The sequence below is a fragment of the Trachypithecus francoisi genome, unplaced genomic scaffold (genome assembly GCF_009764315.1).
Source record: "Trachypithecus francoisi isolate TF-2019V2 unplaced genomic scaffold, Tfra_2.0 Lachesis_group4, whole genome shotgun sequence".
Taxonomy (NCBI): domain Eukaryota; kingdom Metazoa; phylum Chordata; class Mammalia; order Primates; family Cercopithecidae; genus Trachypithecus; species Trachypithecus francoisi.
The window spans coordinates 125970042-125992224 of NW_022681469.1; the positions used below are offsets into that span (position 1 = coordinate 125970042).

The 22183-nt window shown below is 40.6% G+C and overlaps 1 protein-coding gene across 2 annotated transcripts in view; it reads right to left on the reverse strand.

Annotated features, from left to right (window-relative positions):
- The window catches only part of LOC117072911 (S-adenosyl-L-methionine-dependent tRNA 4-demethylwyosine synthase TYW1), a 274209-nt gene that overhangs the window by 197364 nt on the left and 54662 nt on the right, over positions 1-22183 (reverse strand). For both annotated transcript variants that reach the window (XM_033193369.1, XM_033193368.1), the window contains exon 9: positions 19143-19195. In XM_033193369.1, coding sequence (XP_033049260.1) covers positions 19143-19195 — 53 coding nt within the window. The remainder of the gene's footprint in view (positions 1-19142; positions 19196-22183) is intronic.

Here is a 22183-nt window from a genome sequence, read left to right on the forward strand (position 1 = left end):
ATAAGCAATGGGAAACCAAAACATTTGTGTGGCCTCGCTTTACTGTGATGTTTGCTTCATTGCAGTGGTCTGGAATGAAACCTGAAATATCTCCAAGGTAAGCCTGTCATTTGTTGGCATGCTAGCCCTACCTCAATAAGGGTTATTTCCCTCTCTTAATCACATATAAACAAGTCTGTCTTGAAAGTCTTGTAAAAAATAATAATAATAATAATAATAATAACCACTAGTCCCTTTACTTCTGTTGTTTGTTTTGGTTTTGGTTTTGAGGCAGAGTCTCGCTCTGTTGCCCAGGCTGGAGTACAGTGGCGCAATCTCGACTCACTGCAACCTCCGCCTCCCAGGTTCAAGTGATTCTTCTGCCTCAGCCTCCTGAGTGGCTGGGACTACAGGTGGCCACCACCATGCCCAGCTAATTTTTGTATTTTTAATAGAGAGAGGGTTTTACCATATTGGCCAGGCTGATCTCGAACTCCTGACTTCCGGATCTGCTCACCTTGGCCTCCCAAAGTGCTGGGATTACAGGCGTGAGCCACTGCACCAGGCCTGTTTTTTTGGTTTTTTTTTGAGACAGAGTCTTGCTCTGTCGCCCAGGCTGAAGTACAATGACACAATTTTCAGCTCACTGCAACCTCCACCTCCCAGGTTCAAGCAATTTTCGTGCCTCAGCCCCCCAAGTAGCCGGGACTACAGGCACATGCCACCATGTCTGGCTGATTTTTATATTTTTTGAAGAGACGGGGTTTCATCATGTTGGCCAGGCTGGTCTCCAACTCCTGACCTCAGGCAATCCACTTGCCTCGGACTCCCCAAGTGCTGGAACTTCAGGTGTGAGCCACTGCAGTCAGCCATTTTACCTCTGTTAAAGCTAAACTTATTTATTATAAGAAGGTGCAAGTAGCTAACTGCTTCCTGGCATCGTCTAATGTAGTAGTGCCAGACTATGTTTGTACAGAAACACATAATATTTAATATAAAGGACTTCCCTTTTTCTCTCATTATCTTATAGTTTGGGCAAAACACATACTATATTATCCATAAATTTACTTTAACAATATTATAGAGTATGGTATAAACAAAAGGCACTGAGTCTGATATTACTGAAAATCACTGGATTGGAAAGAAGAAACTTGGGATATGAGAAGTATTAAAAATAAAATAAAATAAAATGACAGGGTTTAGCATATTGTTATCAAGAGTAGATGGAATAACAGAAGTGTGATCTGGCTGGGCACAGTGGCTCACACCTGTAATCTTAGCACTTAGAGAGGTCAAGGCAGGTGGATCACTTGAGTGCAGGAGTTCAAGACCAGCATGGGCAACATAAGGAGACCCTGTCTCTACAGAAACATTTTAAAACTAGCCAAGCATCATGGTGCGCACCTATAGTCCCAGCTACTCAGGAGGCTGAGTTGGGAGGATCACTTGACCCAGGGAAGTAAAGGCTGCAGTGAGCCCTGACTACATCACTGCACTCCAGCCTGGCCGGGCGTGGTGGTTCATGCCTGTAATCCCAGCACTTTGGGAGGCGAAGGTGGGCAGATCATGAGACTCCAGGAGTTCAAGACCAGCCTGGGAGACATGGTGAAACCCCATCTCCATAAAAAATACCAATGTTGCCGGGCGCGGTGGCTCAAGCCTGTAATCCCAGCACTTTGGGAGGCCAAGACGGGCAGATCACGAGGTCAGGAGATCGAGATCATCCCGGCTAATGTGGTGAAACCCCGTCTCTACTAAAAAATACAAAGAACTAGCCGGGCGAGGTGGCGGGCGCCTGTAGTCCCAGCTACTTCGGAGGCTGAGGCAGGAGAAAGGCGTAAACCCGGAAGGCGGAGCTTGCAGTGAGCTGAGATCCGGCCACTGCACTCCAGCCCGGGCGACAGAGCGAGACTCCGTCTCAAAAAAAAAAAAAAAACCAATGTTAGCCAGGCGTGGTAGTGCATACCTATAATCACAGCTACTCCAGATGGATCACTTAAGCCGGGGAAGCTGAGGCTGTAGTGAGCCGAGATCGTGCCACTGCACTCCAGTCTGGGCGACAGAAGGAGCCTGTCTCAAATTTAAAAAGAAGGGAGTGTCGTCTATCAGAATATTCCTGCCCCTTAGGATAAAGCCAGAGGAAAAGGAGTGAAAAACAGGATGAAGAGTTTCTCAAATATCCACAAATAATAGCAAGAGGCCTGTGGAGCAGATTGTACTAAAAAGATTCAACAGAGAAATCTGGAGAATGGGGCCGGGCGCGGTGGCTCAAGCCTGTAATCCCAGCACTTTGGGAGGCCGAGACGGGTGGATCACAAGGATCGAGACCATACTGGCTAACACGGTGAAACCCCGTCTCTACTAAAAAATACAAAAAAAACTAGCCGGGCGAGGTGGCAGGCGCCTGTAGTTCCAGCTACTCGGGAGGCTGAGGCAGGAGAATGGCATAAACCCGGGAGGCGGAGCTTGCAGTGAGCTGAGATCTGGCCACTGCACTCCAGCCTGGGCAACAGAGCGAGACTCCGTCTCAAAAAAAAAAAAAAAAGAAATCTGGAGAACGTTATTCTGACAACAGCAGCGGCTAAGAATCAGGTTCTTTATTAGGAAGGACCACCAAGGTAAATGAAGTATCAAGCAAAGATCAGGTGTGCATTGTGAAAACGGGCAGGGGCAGTCCCGGAGAAAAATGAAGACAAAGGGATGTTTCCTGCAAAGCCCAAGTGGGCACAATGGAAAAGGCCGGCACAGGGAGAGGCGGGGCTCACGCTGGAAGGGGCATGTAGAAATGGAGAGTGAAACATAGTCAGCAGAAGGGATCGTAGGTATGAACCCAGGACAGAAATGTTTAAGAACGGTAACAAAGAATGTAAAAAGTCAAGCATGGTTGGAGAAGAAAAGTTGGTTTAATTAGAACTACCAGTTTGTTATTATTTTATTTATTTATTTATTTATTTATTTATTTATTTTGAGAAGGAGCCTGACTCTGTTGCCCAGGCTGGAGTGCAGTGGCACAATCTCAGCTCACTGCAACCTTCGCCTCCTGGATTCAAGTGATTCTCCTGCCTCAGCCTCCCAAGTAGCTGGGATTACAGGCATGCGCCACCAACGCCCAGTTATTTTTTTTTTTAAGTAGTGACAGGATTTCACCATGTTGGTCAGGCTGGTCTCAAACTCCTGACCTCAGGTGATCCGCCTGCCTCGGCCTCTCAAAGTGTTGGGATTACAGGCATGAGCCACGACACCCAGCCTAGTACTGTCAGATTTGAGCTAACCAATAACAGTAAAGAGACTGAGTTTTGTATGGGGAATCTTTCTAGGGCAGAACAGGCTGAGAAAAGGTCTGGCAGACAGTACTGGAGGTGCTACATCACCAGGAACTAAGTTACTGGTGGCCTGTGGTCACTCAGCTCCTGGAGATACAGTACAAACAGTGGCAAGAGATGCAAATCAGGTACCCGATAAAGAGCCCTTATCCAGAATACATAAAGAACTTTTATAATCCAACAATAGACACATAATCCAATGTAAAAATGGGCCAAGGATTTGAAGAGATATTTCTCTAAGGAAGATATACAAACATCCAAATCGCAAATGAAAAGATGCTCAACATCACTGGTCGTTAGGAAGATGCACCTCTAAGAGATACCACCTGACATGCCCTAGGATGGCAATAATCAAAAAAATGAACAATAACAAATGCTGGCAAGGCTGAGGAGAAATCGGAACCCTCATACACACAGGTAGGAAATGAATGAAAACATCTCCATGCGAAAATGTGTACATATAATAATGTCGGCCAGGCACGGTGGGTCATGCCTATAATCCCAGCACTCTGGGAACCTGAGGCGGGTGGATCACCTGAGGCCAGAGTTCGAGACCAGCCTTATCGACATGGTGAAACCCTGTCTCTACTAAAAATACAAAAATTAGGCGTGGTGGCTGGTGCCTGTAATCCCAGCTACTGAGGAGGCTGAGGCAGGAGAATCACTTGAACCTGGGAGGTAGAGGTTGCAGTGAGCCGAGATCGCACCACTGCACTCCAGCCTGGGTGACAGAGCGAGACTCTGTCTAGGGAAAAAAAAAAAAAAAAAAAGAAATGCAAAGAATTAAGAAGAGTGGAAGTGATCTTGGCTATAAAAAAAAACAGAATGGAAAACTTATACTACATAATTTCAGACTGACTACAAAAGCAAGACAATGTGGTATTGGCACAGGAAAGACAAATATATCAGTGGCACAGAATTTGGAGAGACCAGAAATAGGCCTGCCCATATGATGGACTGACTGTCTACAATGGCCTAGAAAGTAATTCAATGGAGAAAGGAAAGTACGAAGTTATCAGAACCAACATGGAATTACTTATGTTAAGAAAGCCCTGACAAACAGAGCTGGGGAAGGTCATGAAGAAAGGGCTCTCGTGCTTGTATGCCTGATAACAAAAAAGATTCTACAAAAGCCACAACCTTGAACAAAGGCCATCACAACCTTACACAGAAATATGTCTGTTAAGGACATCAGCCCGGCAACTGCCTGCCCAACCTTCGACAGCATCACTCTTGTTATTGATCTTTGTAGCCAAGAATAATGACTTCAAAACAATTCTGTAACACTCCTCATTTTTTCCTTTAAAGCTGGGTGTAGGCCGGGAGTGGTGGCTCATGCCAGCACTTTGGGCGGCCGAGGTGAGCGGATCAGCTGAGGTCAGGAGTTCGAGACCAGCCTGGCCAACATGGCGAAACCCCATCTCTACTAAAAATACAACAAAATTCACCAGTCGTGGTGGCGTGCGCCTGTAATCCCAGCTACTAGGAAGGCTGAGGCAGGAGAATCCCTTAATCTCGGGAGGTGGAGGTTGCAGTGAGCCGAAATTGTGCCACTGCACTCCAGCCTGGGTGATAGAGCAAGACTCTCTAATAAAAACAAAACAAACAAACAAACAAAAAAAGTGGGGTACAGTGGGTACAATAGTTCCATCTATTTGAGGGGCCAAGGCAGGAGGATCACTTTAACTCAGGAGTTCAAGTGCAGCCGGGAGAAAGTAACAAGACCTGTCTCTTAAAAAAAAAAAAAAAAAAAAAAAAACAACCACTATCTTCCTGAAAATGGACCTAATTTATTACGTTCCCACTGCTATGTTCTATTCCCAAATAAACATTTTTTCCTCTTAGAAAAAAGGCCTCTCTCTGTTTGTTATCTGGTTCACATAATTGGTGTCAGAAACAGGACCTGAAAAAGCACTGTAAGAACTGGTGATTCTTGGCACCACTGTAGCACTCACTTGACCCCTTGAGCTCGCCACCACCATGATTCTCCTTTTCTGTCCTGGTATGTCTTCTCTCAGTCTGAGTCTCCTTCCTTTTAGTAGAGGCCTTTTTACTTTATTTGGAACGTGGTTTGGATAAGGCCACCTTAATAATGAATCACACATCCCTCTTGGGACGATTGACAGACTTTTTACCTTTTCTGGAAAGTATTTTCTAGTATAAAGAAAAGCGTCTTTCTGGATTAAGTACTCTTGGTTTCTACAAAATTGACATTCTTTCTGGGAGGCATGACTTCTCTGGTTTGTGTACCTCATTTAATATCTCATTTGATATGCATGCCTAGGTTAAAATGTTTTTGAACACTCTTATCTTGGATTCTTTTCGGTTTGACTCTTTTCCCAGGCTTGTTTCTGAAAACTTTCTGAGACCAAAATAAATGTTCTAGATAGTGGGCACAGAATGGCTAATTAAAAGCCACTAGGCGGTGAGGTGCGGTGGCTCATGTCTATAATCCCAGCACCATGTGAGGCCAAGGCAGGCAGATCACTTGAGCTCAGGAGTTCAAGACCAGCCTAAGCAACATGGCAAAACCTCGTATCTACCAAAAAATACAAACAATTAGCCAGGCGTGGTGGCACGCACACCTGTAGTCCCAACTACTCGGGAGGCTCAGGTGGGAAGATCGCTTGAGCCCGGGAGGTGGAGGCTGCAGTGAGGTGAGATTGTACCACTGTAATTCATCCTGGGTGACAGAGTGAGACTCCATCTCAAAATTTAAAAAAAGCTACTAGGGTGGTTGCCACCATCTAAAACACTAGTCTGAATTCCTCATGGGATTTATAGAATTTTATTTGCTCTTGAGAGATTAATAAGAAATGGAATAAGATTCTCAAACATTTAGGCATGCTAGGTTTTCTGGGACTACAGAAGACTATATATTATGGCCCATTCTTCTGCACATTTTTCAACTGATGGGCACATTACAAGGAAAATTCAGAGCACTAAGGGTCATTATTCAAAAAGACCTGCAACTATAGAGTTATCATGTTGAGTCTTCTAAATCACTATCTCTCTATTTGTTTTTCTGCCTACTTTAAATCTGCTGACTTTTCTACTGGTGTTGAGATGAAACGCACTGCTTATGGCATTCCAGCCAAGATATTTTTAAAAAGAGAGAGAGAGAAGTCTTTTAAAAGGCTTTCAAATTAATGACTTTATGAATTACAACAGCTCCATGGTAACCAATAACTTTGACACCTTTTAGAAATATAAATTTAGGTTTGCCTAACTAGCAACTGTGTATGGTGATGAAACACTTAATTGAAAAATCAATCTCTAAAAGAAAAAGAACTAGATAAATGTTTATAATGTTAGGCACTCAAGTCAAACAGGTCAAAAGCTTGAGCTTAGAGCAATAATAAAAGGTATGTCTGTCCAGCATATACACACACACAAAAATCTTGCTTTTTCTGGCACACAGAGGCAAAAAGAAAAAGCCAAAACAAAAAACAAACCAAAAAAACCTGCTAAAGTTCTGCCCTGCCTACATTTGCTAATTAAGCAAACCAGACAGGAAAACAAAAGATAGATCTGTTACTAATTCAAGGCTACCTGGAGATTTTATTTTACTTATACAATTCAACCAGTCCTAGCTATTATGTAAACATTGAAATTTTAACCCTAAACTCATCTGAAACTACAAAAAAGTGGCAGGGGTTGGGGGATGGTTTCAAAGATGCTTTAAAAATCAAAAGTGCCATGAAAACTGCTGTACCCAAAATTTTGCCCCATGGCCTTCATTATTAGATTAGCTATTGAGGCAAATAAAGTTTAGACATATGAACAGGTTCCAGTTTTGCCAGAAATATAATCTGGATCCGACTGTCTTATAAACCAGTGAGTTTGTATTACAATCTCATGATGAAAATTCAAAAATGAAAACTATAAGATCTTTATTTGTGTGCATATTTATGTGTTTATATGTATGTGCATGTATTGTATGTTGTGTCTACATTGTATAACTTGGCATAGTTAGTTGGCAAGAAGTCCCTCAAAGAGAAAGGAGTGCTCACATAAAATATATAGTAATTAACCCAAATGCCTTTCAGTTCACATGACTTATGTAAATCTTTAATCAATAAGTTGGTTTTAAAGTTACTGGTAAGATAAAAATTAAAATATCTTCAAATTTGTCAGCATGCATCTTTGCCTAGGTTTACTGCTCAGACAGTTTATATTTGTCTCTATTACACATTTTAAGACATCACGGTTTCACAACAAGGTTATAAAACTATAAACCCAGCCTACAACAGAATGATCTTCGTTTGTGTAATGTTTTGATAAATAAGACTAATTTATCACTGTTGGTTGAAAAAAAAACAGGTTTATATCCTGAGTTATTGGACACCTGATATTCACAAGCTATAAAAATTAACAGGGAAATAACTTGAAATGACAATTAGCTTTGTCTAATATCTCAATTCTCATGAGTAATCTAGGTAAATTGTTAATAAATAAATTACATCAATGTAAATGGAATAAATGCTTCTAAATGAATTTTTCAAGTAATTTGAAATCTTAAAGTTATGTTCAATCAAATAATAAAGACTAATTAAATGTCTGGGTCATTTCCAACTAAGATTTTTAAAATTATGTTACAGGGAAAGAAACTTCTAAAAATTATAAAATGGTTCTCATCTATAAAACAGTTATAAGTGAAAAACAATTCAAGATCTTGCTTTCTAGGTTTTCACTAAAAGTAAAAGTTAAGAACAGTTAAAAATTCTAATGAATATGTATAATTCTATATATAAAATGTGCCTAAAACATATAAGGTATTTTTTAATAAGAAAAAAGTATAAGATGGGCATAAAAATGTGTTCCTTATTGAGAAAAGAATGATTTAGAGTCAGACACAGTAGCTCATACGAGGGAGACTGAGGTAGAAGGATCACTTGAGGCCAGGAGTTTGAGGCTGCAGCAAGCACTCCAGTCTGGCTGACAGATTGAGACCTTGTCTCGAAAAAAAAAAAAAAATTAACATTTTTTTTATTTAAAAATTTTTTAAAGAATGATTTTATCTAACTTAGAGGTTATTTAAGGTTATTTCAAAATATGGATATGGAAAGAAATAGAATACCAAAAGAGAGAGAGAGATGTGAAAAAAATTATGGATATGAAGATATATTTTTTAAGGAAGGTTACAAAGAAAAGAATAACTTTGTATGAGAAAGAATCTCATGTGATAAGTTTTTGTTCTAAACTAAAATGACTGCTTATTTAAGATAAGGAAGTGTAGGACAAAGCAGAAAGTCCAAGCACATCAACAATGATCCAAGAAAAGTCACAATCAGGTTCATGAAAAGACAATTTATAAAAGGAATTTTGCATGTGATTAAGTTGGCTATAATTAAAAGAGATTGTTTATGTTTAGTCTTTCTAAAAACTGATCTATGATGCTAAAAATACAAAAATTTTAAAATTTGGTTACCTATGTTAAAACAACATGGTTTACCTAAAGTATTTGTTTTTAATAACATTGCAAGAGCTTTTGATTTTTAATTCTGAAATCTGTTTAACACTCATCTCCTAAACTATTTCTATTTCTTCCTGAGATCTAATTAATTTTCCTACTCTCAGGTTGGAGATGTAATGTTTTTCATTTCACTTCTTCAGGAAAAGTTCTTTCTTTTTGAAATTTCTCAAATTTATATCAGAAGTTCAACCTTTGCTGTACCTCACTGCAAATGATTTGCAGGTCATACATCATTGCTTTCTGTTCTTTCTTCTCTTAAAAAAAGTATACCTTTTTGCTTGGCTGGGGTGATAACTCTCTCCTTCAACCTTTTTGTCAACTCCTGTTAACTTTTTTTTCCTAGTTCTAACTCTGCTGTTATGGCCTGACACTAACATGTTTATTTTAAAAGCCTAGAAAGCAATGTTTTCCTTCAGTATTATTTGATTCTGTACTCTTGGCTTTTCTTGATATGTCTGAATTATTCCCTGTAATGAGGAAACTTCCCATGCTGTTACTAAGAGCCATGCATTCCCCTACTCAAGGTACTAGGGTGTTTTTTGGTTTTTGTTTTTCTTTTTAGACAGCATCTCACTCTTGTCACCCAGGCTGGAGTGCAGTGGCGTGATTCCGGCTCACTGCAACCTCTGCCTCCCTGGTTCAAGCAATTCTCCTGCCTCAGCCTCCTGAGTAGCTGGGACTACAGGCACACACCACCATACCTGGCTAATTTTTTATTTTTAGTAGAGATAGCATTTCACCATGTCGGCCAGGCTGGTCTTGAACTCTTGACCTCATGTGATCCAACTGCCTCAGCCTCCCAAAGTGCTGAGATTACAGGCGTGAGCCACCACACCCAGTCATAAGGTATTAGTTTTCTTTTACATTCCTCTATAATACAGTATACACTCATGACCCTCAATATGCTCTTTCCATTTCTGATTAAATTCAAGTACACTTTTAATCAGGTTTGACTTCCAAGTTACCTAAATGGGTTTCCCACAAAGACAGGCAATCACAATACAAAAGGTTTTTCTTTGCATTTTTGGTAACTGGCCTTTAAAAAAAAAAAAAAAAAAAAAAGGTTTTATGCTTTATCAAGATAATCTCCTATGCTGTCTTTATTAGATTTTTGATTACTTGGGAAAACTGAGCTTTACAGGGTTAAGGTTTTTCTTTTTTTCTTTTTTTTTTTTTTTTTTTGAGATGGAGTCTTGCTCTTGTTGCCGAGGCTAGAGTGCAGTGACGCAGTCTTGGCTCACTGCAACCTCTGCCTCCTGGGTTCAAGCGATTCTCCTGCCTCAGCCTCCTGAGTAACTAGGATTACAGGCACCCACCACCACACCCGGCTAATTTTTTGTATTTTTAGTAGAGATGGGGGTTTCACCATGCTGGTCAGGCTGGTCTCAAACTCCTGACCTTGTGATCCACCTGCCTCGGCCTCCCAACATGCTGAGATTATAGGTGTGAGCCCATGGCAGGCCAGGTTAAGGTTTTTCTATCCATGTAAATTTCCATATTGCTTTTGAAGTCTTTTAATTATCACTCTGATTAAATGAGTAACTACTATTTATGAGTGACCTGTGATTCTGTTTTGATCAAGTGTTTTGAACCTTTTGGCACCTCTGGCAGGTTTCCACAGAATCAAAATCCAAAATTCTTTCTGACCTAAAATTAACTTTATGATTGTCCAGTTACGGCCCTGAAAAGCTTCAAAGAATGTATGTCACATCTTATAGAGATATTAAATGATTCGTCTTTTCTGAAACATTATACGGAATGCATGGACAAATAAGTAATATTAGCTCTTCTTTTAGTTATTTTTGTGGGTATGTTATTGATATAAATATTCTAAAAAGTATATAAATTCATTAAAACATAATATGTTATCAGTCATAATTGATTCTTTTTAAAGTTGTATTTGTATAGATATGTTATTAATGTGAATATTCTAAAGATTATATGAAATGTATAGAAGAAGTCTGATGGCCCTATGATCCAGGTTATCTTAAAACACTGCATGTAAGAAATAACTAAATTCCTTATCAATTGAGAAATTTCATCGGATCTTAACCATGGCTTTCCTAAGTTGTTGTTGTCAACCACTGTTACTGTTCTGAATTATTCTCTGAAAACATCTGCAATCAGCTACATTCCAAAACTGCTTTTTATGGAAATGACTTTAACAAGTACTCTTTTTTTTTTTTTTTTTTTTGAGACAGAATCTCACTCCATTGCCCAGGCTGGAGGGCAGTGGTGCGATCTTGGCTCACTGCAACCTCACCTCCCGGGTTCAAGCGATTCTTCTGCCTCAGCCTCCCAAGTAGCTGGGACTACAGGAACACGCCACCACACCCAGCTAGTTTTTGTATTTTTAGTAGAGACGGGGTTTCACCAAATTGGCCAGGCTAGTCTCAAACTCCTAACCTCGTGATCCGCCCGCCTCGGTCCCCCAAAGTGCTGGGATTACAGGGGTAAGCCACCGCACCCGGTCCAACAAGTATTCTTGAACACATTTCTGATAACTTTAAGATCAATGGACTAAATGACAACTTCCAGAACTCTAATATATTAAAGAAATTGGTGCATAAAACTGTCAATGGCCAACCTCATAGTACAATGGTACTGCATCTGACTCCATAAAATTGCTAATCAAGATCAAGCAAAATAAAATTTAATGACTTCAAATTAAGTAATTGATGACGATAATGTGTTTGTGACTTTTCATTTTTGGTTCTTTACTTAAATATTTTGTCTAACAGATTTAAGACATTTTTCTTGCATAAGCTATCTATAATATATATAATATATATTATAGATATATAACATCTTTTTTTATATATAATAGATTTTATATATATATATATATATATATATATATAGTATTTGGTAAAGTATACTTTTGTGAACAAAGATGGAACGATTTGCTTTTCCTCCCTATTGGATTCCTCCCAAAATTCACAAACCATTTGTATTCTTATTTTTATTTATACAAATTCAATAAAAATCTGCTCTCAAGCAGGATACAACTGGAAATATAAACACTGGTTATATACCAGCAAGGCTTTGACTGAAATGTCTTATTTGAAAATGTGCATTGAATGCCTGGCTTCCAGAGTTCCCAGACTTGCAATGAGTCAGTAAAAACTGTCACTTCCTGGAAGGCCCAAGATCCTTAAGATTGTATGTAAGATGCCCTGGTTTGGCTTCCTAGCTCAGTAGGTTTTTAAATCTGAGATTCCTGTGTGATCAATGTGGGAAGAAAAAGTTATGTCTCTATAGAAAAACTATAATATACCTATTCTTATTATAGATTGTAGCCCTGTGCATTGTTTTAAAGTTCTTGTTATCTACGTGTAGACTAGACTAGATCCTGAATTCTTCTAATTTCCTCCAATACTTGGTCACAATTCTCCAGCTGGCTTATAAAGCTTTATTAGCTGAAACTAGATAATTTTTTTTGAGACGGAGTCTCACTCTGTTGACCTGGCTGGAGTGCAGTGGTGCAATCATGATTCACTGTAGCCTCTACCTCCCGGGTTCAAGTGATTCTCCTGCCTCAGCCTCCCGAGTAGCTGGGACTACAGGCACACACCACCACACCCATCTAACTTTTGTATTTTTAGTAGAGACAGGGTTTCACAATGTGGGCCAGGCTGGTCTTGAACTCCTGACCTCAACTCCTGACTTGAAGCCTTGGCCTCCCAAAGTGCTGGGATTTCAGATGTGACCAACTGGCGCCCGGCTGAAACTAGATAAATTTTTTTTTTTTTTTTTTTTGAGACGGAGTCTCGCTCTGCCGCCCAGGCTGGAGTGCAGTGACCGGATCTCAGCTCACTACAAGCTCCGCCTCCCGGGTTTACGCCATTCTCCTGCCTCAGCCTCCCGCGTATCTGGGACTACAGGCGCCCGCCACCTCACCCGGCTAGTTTTTTGTATTTTTTAGTAGAGATGGGGTTTCACCCTGTTAGCCAGGATGGTCTCGATCTCCTGACCTCGTGATCCGCCCGTCTCGGCCTCCCAAAGTGCTGGGATTACAGGCTTGAGCCACCGCGCCTGGCCGAAACTAGATAAATTTTAAGAAACATTTATGAACCACAAAAAAATGTTCACCCAACTGCCCAATGTCATGACCAAAGATATTAAAACTACAAACCAGAAGAAAAAGTTGCTGTTTTCACAGTGTAAATAGCTTTCTCCAGGAGGTTGGAATAAGACTTCTTATCATGATGAGACTTTTACCCCTCTTAATGCTACTCTGCTCACTTGGCAGACTAATAGTGTAATTGAAATTTTATAATCAATAGCCTCTGCCGGTAACTTAACAAAACCTAACTTAAAGAAATATTTTGTATCAATTCATTAAACAAGAAAATGTCTGTGCAATTTCTCATATTACAAGCTGTACCTGGATAAATTCCTCTGTGAAAGCTGAAACCCATATACATAAAACAATACAGGCCATAAGGTTACAGCAGGTCTCACTTAATTCCCTATGGTGATTTGACTTATTCAATTGGTTTTCTTTAAGCCTAGATTCACAAATCAAAGCCATTATGCAAACTGACATTGTCATATTACTATTAAGTTTACCTTTTATTTTCCCTTTTTAAACTTTGAATCTGGGCCAGGCACGGTGGCTCACGCCTATAATCCCACCTTTGGGAGGCCGAAGCGGGTGGATTACTTGAGGTCAGGAGTTCGAGACCAGCCTGGCCAAGATGGCAAAATCCTGTCTCTACTGAAAATATAAAAATCAGTTGGGAGTGGTGGCGGTTGCCTGTAATCCCAGCCACTCCAGAGGCTGAGGCAAGAGAATCACTTGAACACGGGAGGCAGAGGTTGCCGTGAGCCAAGATCACACCACGGTACTCCAGCCTGGGAGACAGAGTGAGATTCAGTCTCAAAAAAAAAAAACTTAACTACAGGGCCGGGAGCGGTGGCTCACACCTGTAATCCCAGAACTTTGGGAGGCCAAGGCAGGTAGATCACTTAAGATCAAGAGTTCGAGACCAGCCTGGCCAACATGGTGAAACCCTGTCTCTACTAAAAATACAAAAATTACCCAGGCGTGGTGGTGCACGCCTGTAATCCCAGCTACTCAGGAGGCTGAAGCAGGAGAACTGCTTGAACCCAGGAGGCAGAGGTCACAGGGAGCCAAGATCACACCACTGCACTCCAGCCTGGGTGACAAAGCAAGACTTTGTCTCAAAAGAATTAACAAATAAAAATAACTACAGGATGAATGATCAGTCATGCTTTCTGAGAAAGATCTTGATCAAAAGGAAGAAATGTAAAAGTTGTCAAAATCAAAATGGAGTCACCAATGTTAAGAAAAACAGAGGCAGGGAAGACCATGAGGAGAGTTATCTTGTATGCCTGGTAATGAAAAAGATTCTACAAAAACCACAACTTTGCTCAAAGCCTACCACAACCTTACACAGAAAAATGCTTATCTGCCAACGTCATCTGCCCAGCAACTGCCAGCCTACCCTCGGACTGCTGTCACCCTTGTTATTGATCTTTGCAGCCAAGGATAATTATTTCAAAACAATTACATAATCCTCCTCATTTTTTCCTTTAAAAATCTTCGTCTTTGGCCAGGCGCGGTGGCTCACACCTGTAATTCCAGCACTTTGGGAGACTAAGGCGGGTGGGATCAGGAGGTCAGGAAATCGAGACCATCCTGGCTAACAAGGTGAAACCCAGTTTCTACTAAAAATACAAAAAAAAGGTTAGCCAGATGCCTGTAGTCCCAGCTACTTGGGAGGCTGAGGCAGGAGAATGGTGTGAACCTGGGAGGTGGAGCCTGCAGTGAGCTAAGATCACACCACTGCACTCCAGCCTGGTGACAGAGTGAGACTCTGTCTAAAAAAATAAAAAATAAAAAAAAACGGTGTCTTCATTAACTTATAATAACTCATAAAAAATTAAAAATTAAACTTTGTCTTCCTGTACCTCCCCGAAAACACCGTTACTGTGGCTTGCATATTCCCATTGCAATGCTCTATTCCAAAATAACCATCATTTTCTTCTAGAGAGCCCCTCTCCGTTTGCTATTTAGGTTGACAAGTATTCAACAAATGGTGCCAAAACAACTGGATATCCATATTGGCCGTGGTGGAATAAATCTTGACCTTTACCTCACACCATTCATAAAAATTAATTCAAGACGAATCACAGGCCCAAACATAAAAGTTAAAACTACACACAGGGCCAGGCGAGGTGGCTCATGCCTATAATCCCAGCACTTTCAGAGGCCAAGGCAAACAGATCGCTTAAGTTCAAGAGTTCAAAACTAGCATGGGCAACATGACGAAACCCTGTCTCTACAAAAAATACAAAAAAATTTTTTGCTGGGCATGGTAGCACACCACTTGGGAGGCTGAGGTGGGAGGATGGCTTCAGTCCAGGAGGTGGGAGGCTGCAGCAAACCAAGATTGCACTACTACACTGTAGACTGGATGACAGAGCAAGATCCTACTTCAAAAAAATAAACAATTAAAAAAAAAATTGGCTTCTTCTACACAGGTTGCTTAGGAGGAATCCGCCTAAGCAAACCTGTCTGCCCCCTCAGTCATTGAGCCCCTAATGAGCTCCTGCCACCACTCTAGGAATACAGACATTGAAGTTTGGGGACAATATATTTATCTAACTTCTGTATCAAAATTAAAGACCTGCTATGGCAGTGAAAAAAGAAACTGAATTTATCATTTTCACCTAAAGAAAAACAACAGACGGCCGGGCGCGGTGGCTCAAGCCTGTAATCCCAGCACTTTGGGAGGCCGAGACGGGTGGATCACGAGGTCAGGAGATCGAGACCATCCTGGCTAACACGGTGAAACCCCGTCTCTACTAAAAAAAAAAAATACAAAAAACTAGCCGGGTGAGGTGGCGGGCGCCTGTAGTCCCAGCTACTCCGGAGGCTGAGGTGGGAGAATGGCGTGAACCCAGGAGGCGGAGCTTGCAGTGAGCTGAGATCTGGCCACTGCACTCCAGCCTGGGTGACAGAGCAAGACTCCGTCTCAAAAAAAAAAAAAAAAAAAAAAAAAAAAAAAGAAAAACAACAGACAAAAATTGAACCTGTATGCCAGGCACGGTGGCTCACACCTGTAATCCCAGCATTTTGGGAGGCCAAGGCAGGAGGATCAGGAGGTCAGGAGATCAAGATCATCCTGGCTAACACGGTGAAACTCCGTCTCTACTAAAAATACAAAAAATTAGCTGTGTGTGGTGGCGGACACCTGTAGTCCCAGCTACTCGGGAGACTGAGGCAGGAAAATGGCGTGAACCCAGGAGGCGGAGCTTGCAGTGAGCCGAGATCGCACCACTGCACTCCAGCCTGGGCTACAGAGCGAGACTCCATCTCAAAAAAAAAAAAAAAAAGAAAACAAAAAAAAAAAAAATCAAACGTGTGGTGCAGGACAGGATCCTGTGCCGTATATGATTTCTCTGATTCTTGTGGGTTTTTACACCATTAACACTTTTAATACTTCCTTACTTTACTATTTTTCTTCTCTACCTATTATTTTCTTACACATTTATAAGAGAAAGAACGTATTAAAAGAAACCTACTCTCGTAATTTATGGGATGATGCAAGGAACATGGAGGCAACTCTGTGGGATGGGCATACAGCAGTTTGGCATGGTAAGCAAGGATGCTTTCATCTCTGTGTTGTCGTTCACATGTACTGCATTGGAACTGTGTTACCATGCCATTTCATTGACTGAGAAGATACTGAAAAATATAACGGAAGTGATATTTACTATTCCCTGTTATCTGTTTGCATGCATCGTGCATATGTATGAGTCTTCCTTAAAATGAGTTTCCCACAGAGATTAGTTTCCATTAAACAAAGAGCCATGCAGCACTGAAGACTGTAAGTTGACATGTGAAAATGTATATTTAACACATCTAAAAGAGTAAGAGACTAATTTATTAAAACTATAGAAAACTGCTTTAAAAAAATTAAAACTACATACAAAGCTTCTAGAAGAAAATCTAGAATATCTTTGTGACCTTATGGTTGGCAAAAATTTCTTAAAATACAAAAAACCCTAACCATAAAAGAAAAAAATATGATGTAGTGAACTGTATCCAAATTAAAATTTTCAAAAGATACCTTTATGGAAATAGAAAAGCCACGGTCTAGAGAAATATTCATAGTGCACATTCGACAAAAGATTCACATCCACAACATATAAAGAACTTTTAGAAATCAATAATATAGAGTCAAATAACCCAGTTTGAACAAAGATGTGAACAGACATTTCACAAGTATAAACAGCCAATACGCACAACACAAGATGTTCCTGGTTGGGCATGGTGGCTCATACCTGTAATCCCAGCACTTTGGGAGGCTGAGGCAGGTGGATCACTTGAGGTCAGGAGTTTGAGACCAGCCTGGCCAACATAGTGAAACCCCGTCTCTACTAAAAATACAAAAATACAAAAATTAGCTGGGCATATTGGCACACCCTTGTAATCCCAGCTATTCAGGAGGCTGAGACATGAGAATCACTTGAACCTGGAAGGTACAGTGATCCAAGATCGCACCACTGCACTCCAACCTGGGTGACAGAGCAAGACTCTGTCAAAAAAAAAAAAAAAAAAAACAAAGTTCCTAATCATCAACCATCGCCAGCAAAATGTAAATTAAAACCACAATGAGGGCCGGGTGTGGTGGCTCACCCCTGTAATCCCAGCACTTTGGGAGGCCGAGGTTGGCGGATTATGAGGTCAGGAGATCGAGACTATCCTGGCTAACATGGTGAAACCCCGTCTCTAATAAAAATACAAAAATTAGCTGGGCCGGTACTCAGGAGGCTGAGGCAGGAGAATCGCCTGAACCCTGGAGATGGAGGGTACAGTGAGCCAAGATTGCACCACTGTACTCCAGGCTGGCGACAGAGCGAGACTCCATCTCAAAAAAAAAAAAAAAAAAAAAAGCAAAAAAAAAAAAAAAAAAACCCACAATGAGGTACCATTTCACAACCATGAAAATGCCTAAAATTAAAAGACAATACCACAGGATGGTGAGAATGTATAACAAATGGAACTTTAATAAATTGCTGAGCAAGTATAAAGTAGTACAACCACACTGACAACAGTTTGGGAGTTTCTTCTAAAGTTAAACATATACCTACTTTGTGACTTAACAACTGCATTTCTAGGCATTTACCCAAGGAAAACTGAAATTCACATTCACCAAGTCTTGTGAAGAATGCTCATAGTACTTTTTTTCATAATAGCCAAAAACTAAAAACAGACCAAATGTCTATGGATTTTTAAAAACTGGTATATTCATATAATGGCATACTACTGAGCAATAAAAGTGAATGAACTACTGATACATGTTACATGATACGACACGGATGCATCTCAAAAATATGTTGAGTTTAAGAAGCCAGTTGCAAAAGACTCCACATTACATGATTCCACTCTTAGGAAATTTTTTCTTTTTTTTTTGAGACGGAGTCTCACTCTTATCACCCAGGCTGGAGTGCAGTGGCGTGATCTGGGCTCAATGCAACCCCCACCTCCCAGGTTCAAGCGATTCTCCTGCCTCAGCCTCCTGAAAGCTGGGATTACAGACACCCACCACCACATCTAATTTTGGTATTTTTAGTAGAAACACGGTTTCACCATTTTGGTCAGGCTGCTCTCGAACTCCTGACCTCAAATGATACGTCCACCTGGTCTCCCAAAGTGCTGGGATTATAGGCGTGAGCCACTGCACCTGGTCACTCTTATGAAATTCTATAAAGGCAAAACTAAATAACAATAATAGCAATTAGAACAATAATTCCCTAGGGAAAGGGAGTTATTGACTAGAAATGGGCACAATAAATTCATTGGGGTGGGGATAACAGCTTATATCTTTTTTTTTTTTTTTTTGAGATGGAGTCTCGCTCTATCACCCAGGATGGGGTGCAGTGGCCGAATCTCAGCTCACTGCAAGCTCTGCCTCCTGGGTTTACGCCATTCTACTGCCTCAGCCTCCCAAGTAGCTGGGACTACAGGCGCCTGCCACCTCACCCGGCTAGGTTTTTGTACTTTTTAGTAGAGACGGGTTTTCACCATGTTAGCCAGGATGGTCTCGATCTCCTGACCTCGTGATCCGCCCGTCTCGGCCTCCCAAAGTGCTGGGATTACAGGCTTGAGCCACCGCGCCCAGCAACAGCTTATATCTTAATTGGAGTTGCTGAATATAGGTTCTACCATCTATCAAAATTTGCTGAACTCATTTTAAAGAATCATTTAAAAATATGTGCATATTAAATGTAAATTATACCTCTAAATAGTAAATTTATTGACAGTGTATAAAAATAGCTATTTAAAAGTTGCATATAATAGAAATACTTAATAAAAACAAAAAAAATACCTTTGTCCACCTGCAAAGCTTCACCCCAGAGTGGCTCCCAATCAACTGATAACCTGAGTGGAAAAGCAGGGAACACAAAGTTGGACTGATCCAAAGTGTCATAACAAAAAGTGACATTAAAATTTAGCAATTTTTTTTTTTTTGGTAAATTATTGCAGTCAACCAACCCATGGCAGAAAACATGAAAGATTTAATTCAGCAAGATGAGAAAACAATTTAAAATGTATATGTATCTAACAACATAGACTTCAAATACATAAAGAAATGATCTTTTTTTTTTTAAAGACAGTCCCGCTCTGTCGCCCAGGCTGGAGTGCAGTGTTGCAATCTCAACTCACCACAACCTCTGCCTCCTGGGTTTAATCGATTCTCATGCCTCAGCCTCCTGCATAATTGGGACTACAGTTGTGCTTCACCCTGCCAGGCTAATTTGTTTGTATTTTCAGTAGAAATGGGGTTTCACCATGTTGGCAAGGCTGGTCTCAAACTCCTGTCCTCAAGTGATCCATCTATTTCCACCTCCCAAACTGCTGGGATTACAGGCATGAGCCACCGCACCCAATCAAGAAACAATAAATTAATCCAAAAATTATATGAGGAGATTTTAATCTCTCCGTATCTAACAGATCTCATAGGTAAAAACTCAGTAAAGCTCTAAAAGATGTAAGCAACACAACACATAAACTGGACCAAAAATACACAGAGCCCTGCACTCACCAACTACAGAATTTACATTCTTTTTATGGACCAGTGAAACATTTATAAAAATGAACGGCATGCTGGGCCATAAAACAAAAGTAATAATATATTTCAAATGAATGAATGGGGAACTATCATCAGTAACCTTTGAAAGAAGATGAAGAACCAGGTGACAATGGGAGATTAAAAAAAAGTAATGTTGACCCAAAGAGAGAAAAATCAAATTCTAGGAACTACATGTTAAATGTGAATTCTCAGTAGCCGTACAACCTATCATTTCACATTTTTGAGCTACATAGGGCGTGAAAAGCATGGAAAAAGCCAGGCCAAAGTAATCTCATTTCCTTTTTAAACAAACTAGTAGTACAAACAAGTAGTACATTCTGATTTCAGAAAGCATTCAATACCGTTTCTCATGAGGCTTCAGGTAATAAGCCACAATTATCATGAGTCGCTCACACAAAAAGACTCTTGCAGGCAAATAAGGCAAATGGAGAAATACAGTCTGGATGATAGTGTAAGTGGATCAGTGGCTGGTTAAACATCCATATTCACACTGTGATGATTATTGGAGCAATGTCAATTTGGATTACAAGTCTCCAGTGGCAACATTTACAGGGCTTTGTCTTTTATCCTCGTCTACATTTATGTAAACACCTTGCATATAAATAAACAAAGGACTGCTTATGTACTCGAAGGTGGAACTGAGTCCAATTGAATAACTAATCTCTGATACCAAATATGCATTTAAAACATCCCCAGAAGAAATTCTAGTTCTTCTCTTGGAATTCCATATTATATTGTTCATACTATCATAGAAATCATCCTCTACTACATTAACTCTTTATACTTTTCTCTCCCAAGATACATAGGTTTCTATAAATTTTGCATTTAGGTAAAGAAAAAAACTGTACATTATAGGATAGAGAGATCTATAGTTGACCACAGTACAAATATAAGCCAACAGTGTATAACTGCTGAAAATCATTGTGTGGAATTCTGCTTCTAGCCAAGATGGAGTAACAGAGAGGATTTACAATCCTACCTGAAATACCAAAAAATGGACAAAATATATGAAACAACAGATTTCAGAACATGAGACATCAGGCAACAAAAGACGGTGATCCCATAGAGATAGGAAACAATTAAGGTGAGCCCTCCCATTACCTCGGCTTACTGTCTAGAAACCTTCCAGGCCATGTAGCAAAGAGAGACTACCCAAGCGAAGCCCAGTGGACTCTTGAGTTTGGAAAATGGAACAGACAACAAAGGTGACTACAGTTTGCAGGATTGAAAGCTAGAGAGATGAAACCTACAAAGAGACTCCAAGAGTCTACAGGGGATTTCTCTCAAGTATTTGCCCAAGTACTGTTTAGCACATTCACAAGAGAAACACTACTCAAGGATGGGAAACAACCATTTTTGGAAGACTAGACATTTAGAGAAGAAGCAATTACAGAACTTGAAGACACAGTGATAGAAACTATCCCAAATGGGATGGGTATGGTGGCTCACGCCTGTAATCCCAGCACTTTGGGAGGCCGAGGCAGGTGGATCATCTGAGGTCAGGAGTTCAAGAACAGCCTGACTAATATGGTGAAACCCTGTCTCTACTAAAAATCCAAAAATTAGCCAGGCATGGTGGCATATGCCTGTAATCCCAGCTACTAGGGAGGCTGAAGCAGGAGAATCACTTGAACTCTGGAGGAGGAGGATGCGGTGAGACGAGATCATACCACTGCATTCCAGACTGGGCAACAAGAGCGAAACTCCGTCTCAAAAAAAAAAAAAAGAAACTATCCCAAATGAAAAGAGGGAGAGAGGAAGGGAAGGACTGGGGGTAATGCCTGATGCTTAGAGCAGGCTGAGAATTGTACCTGCTTCTGCCAGTCAGACTATAAATATAAAGATGCACAAGGCATTAGGTAGACTACATAGAAGCGTCTTGCCTCAATAGTGAGGAATAATTAGCCCTATACTGAGCCGGCTCTTGTCTTATCATCTAAGAAGCTATAAAAGTAAGATATAAAGCTCAAATTATTTCCAAGTAACTTAACCTCGTCCCAGGAAAAAAAAAAAAACTGTTTATAAGAGTGTTTATATAAAAATATCCAAGCCAGGTGCGGTGGCTCAGGCCTGTAATCCCAACACTTTGGGAGGCCAAGGCGGGCAGATCAGGAGGTCAGGAGATCAAGACCATCCTGGCTAACAAGGTAAAATCCCATCTCTACTAAAAATACAAAAAATTAGCCAGGCGTGGTGGTGGGCACCCAGTTACTCAGGAGGCTGAGGCAGGAGAATCACTTGAGGCAGGAGAAGCGCTTGAATCGGGAGGCAGAGGT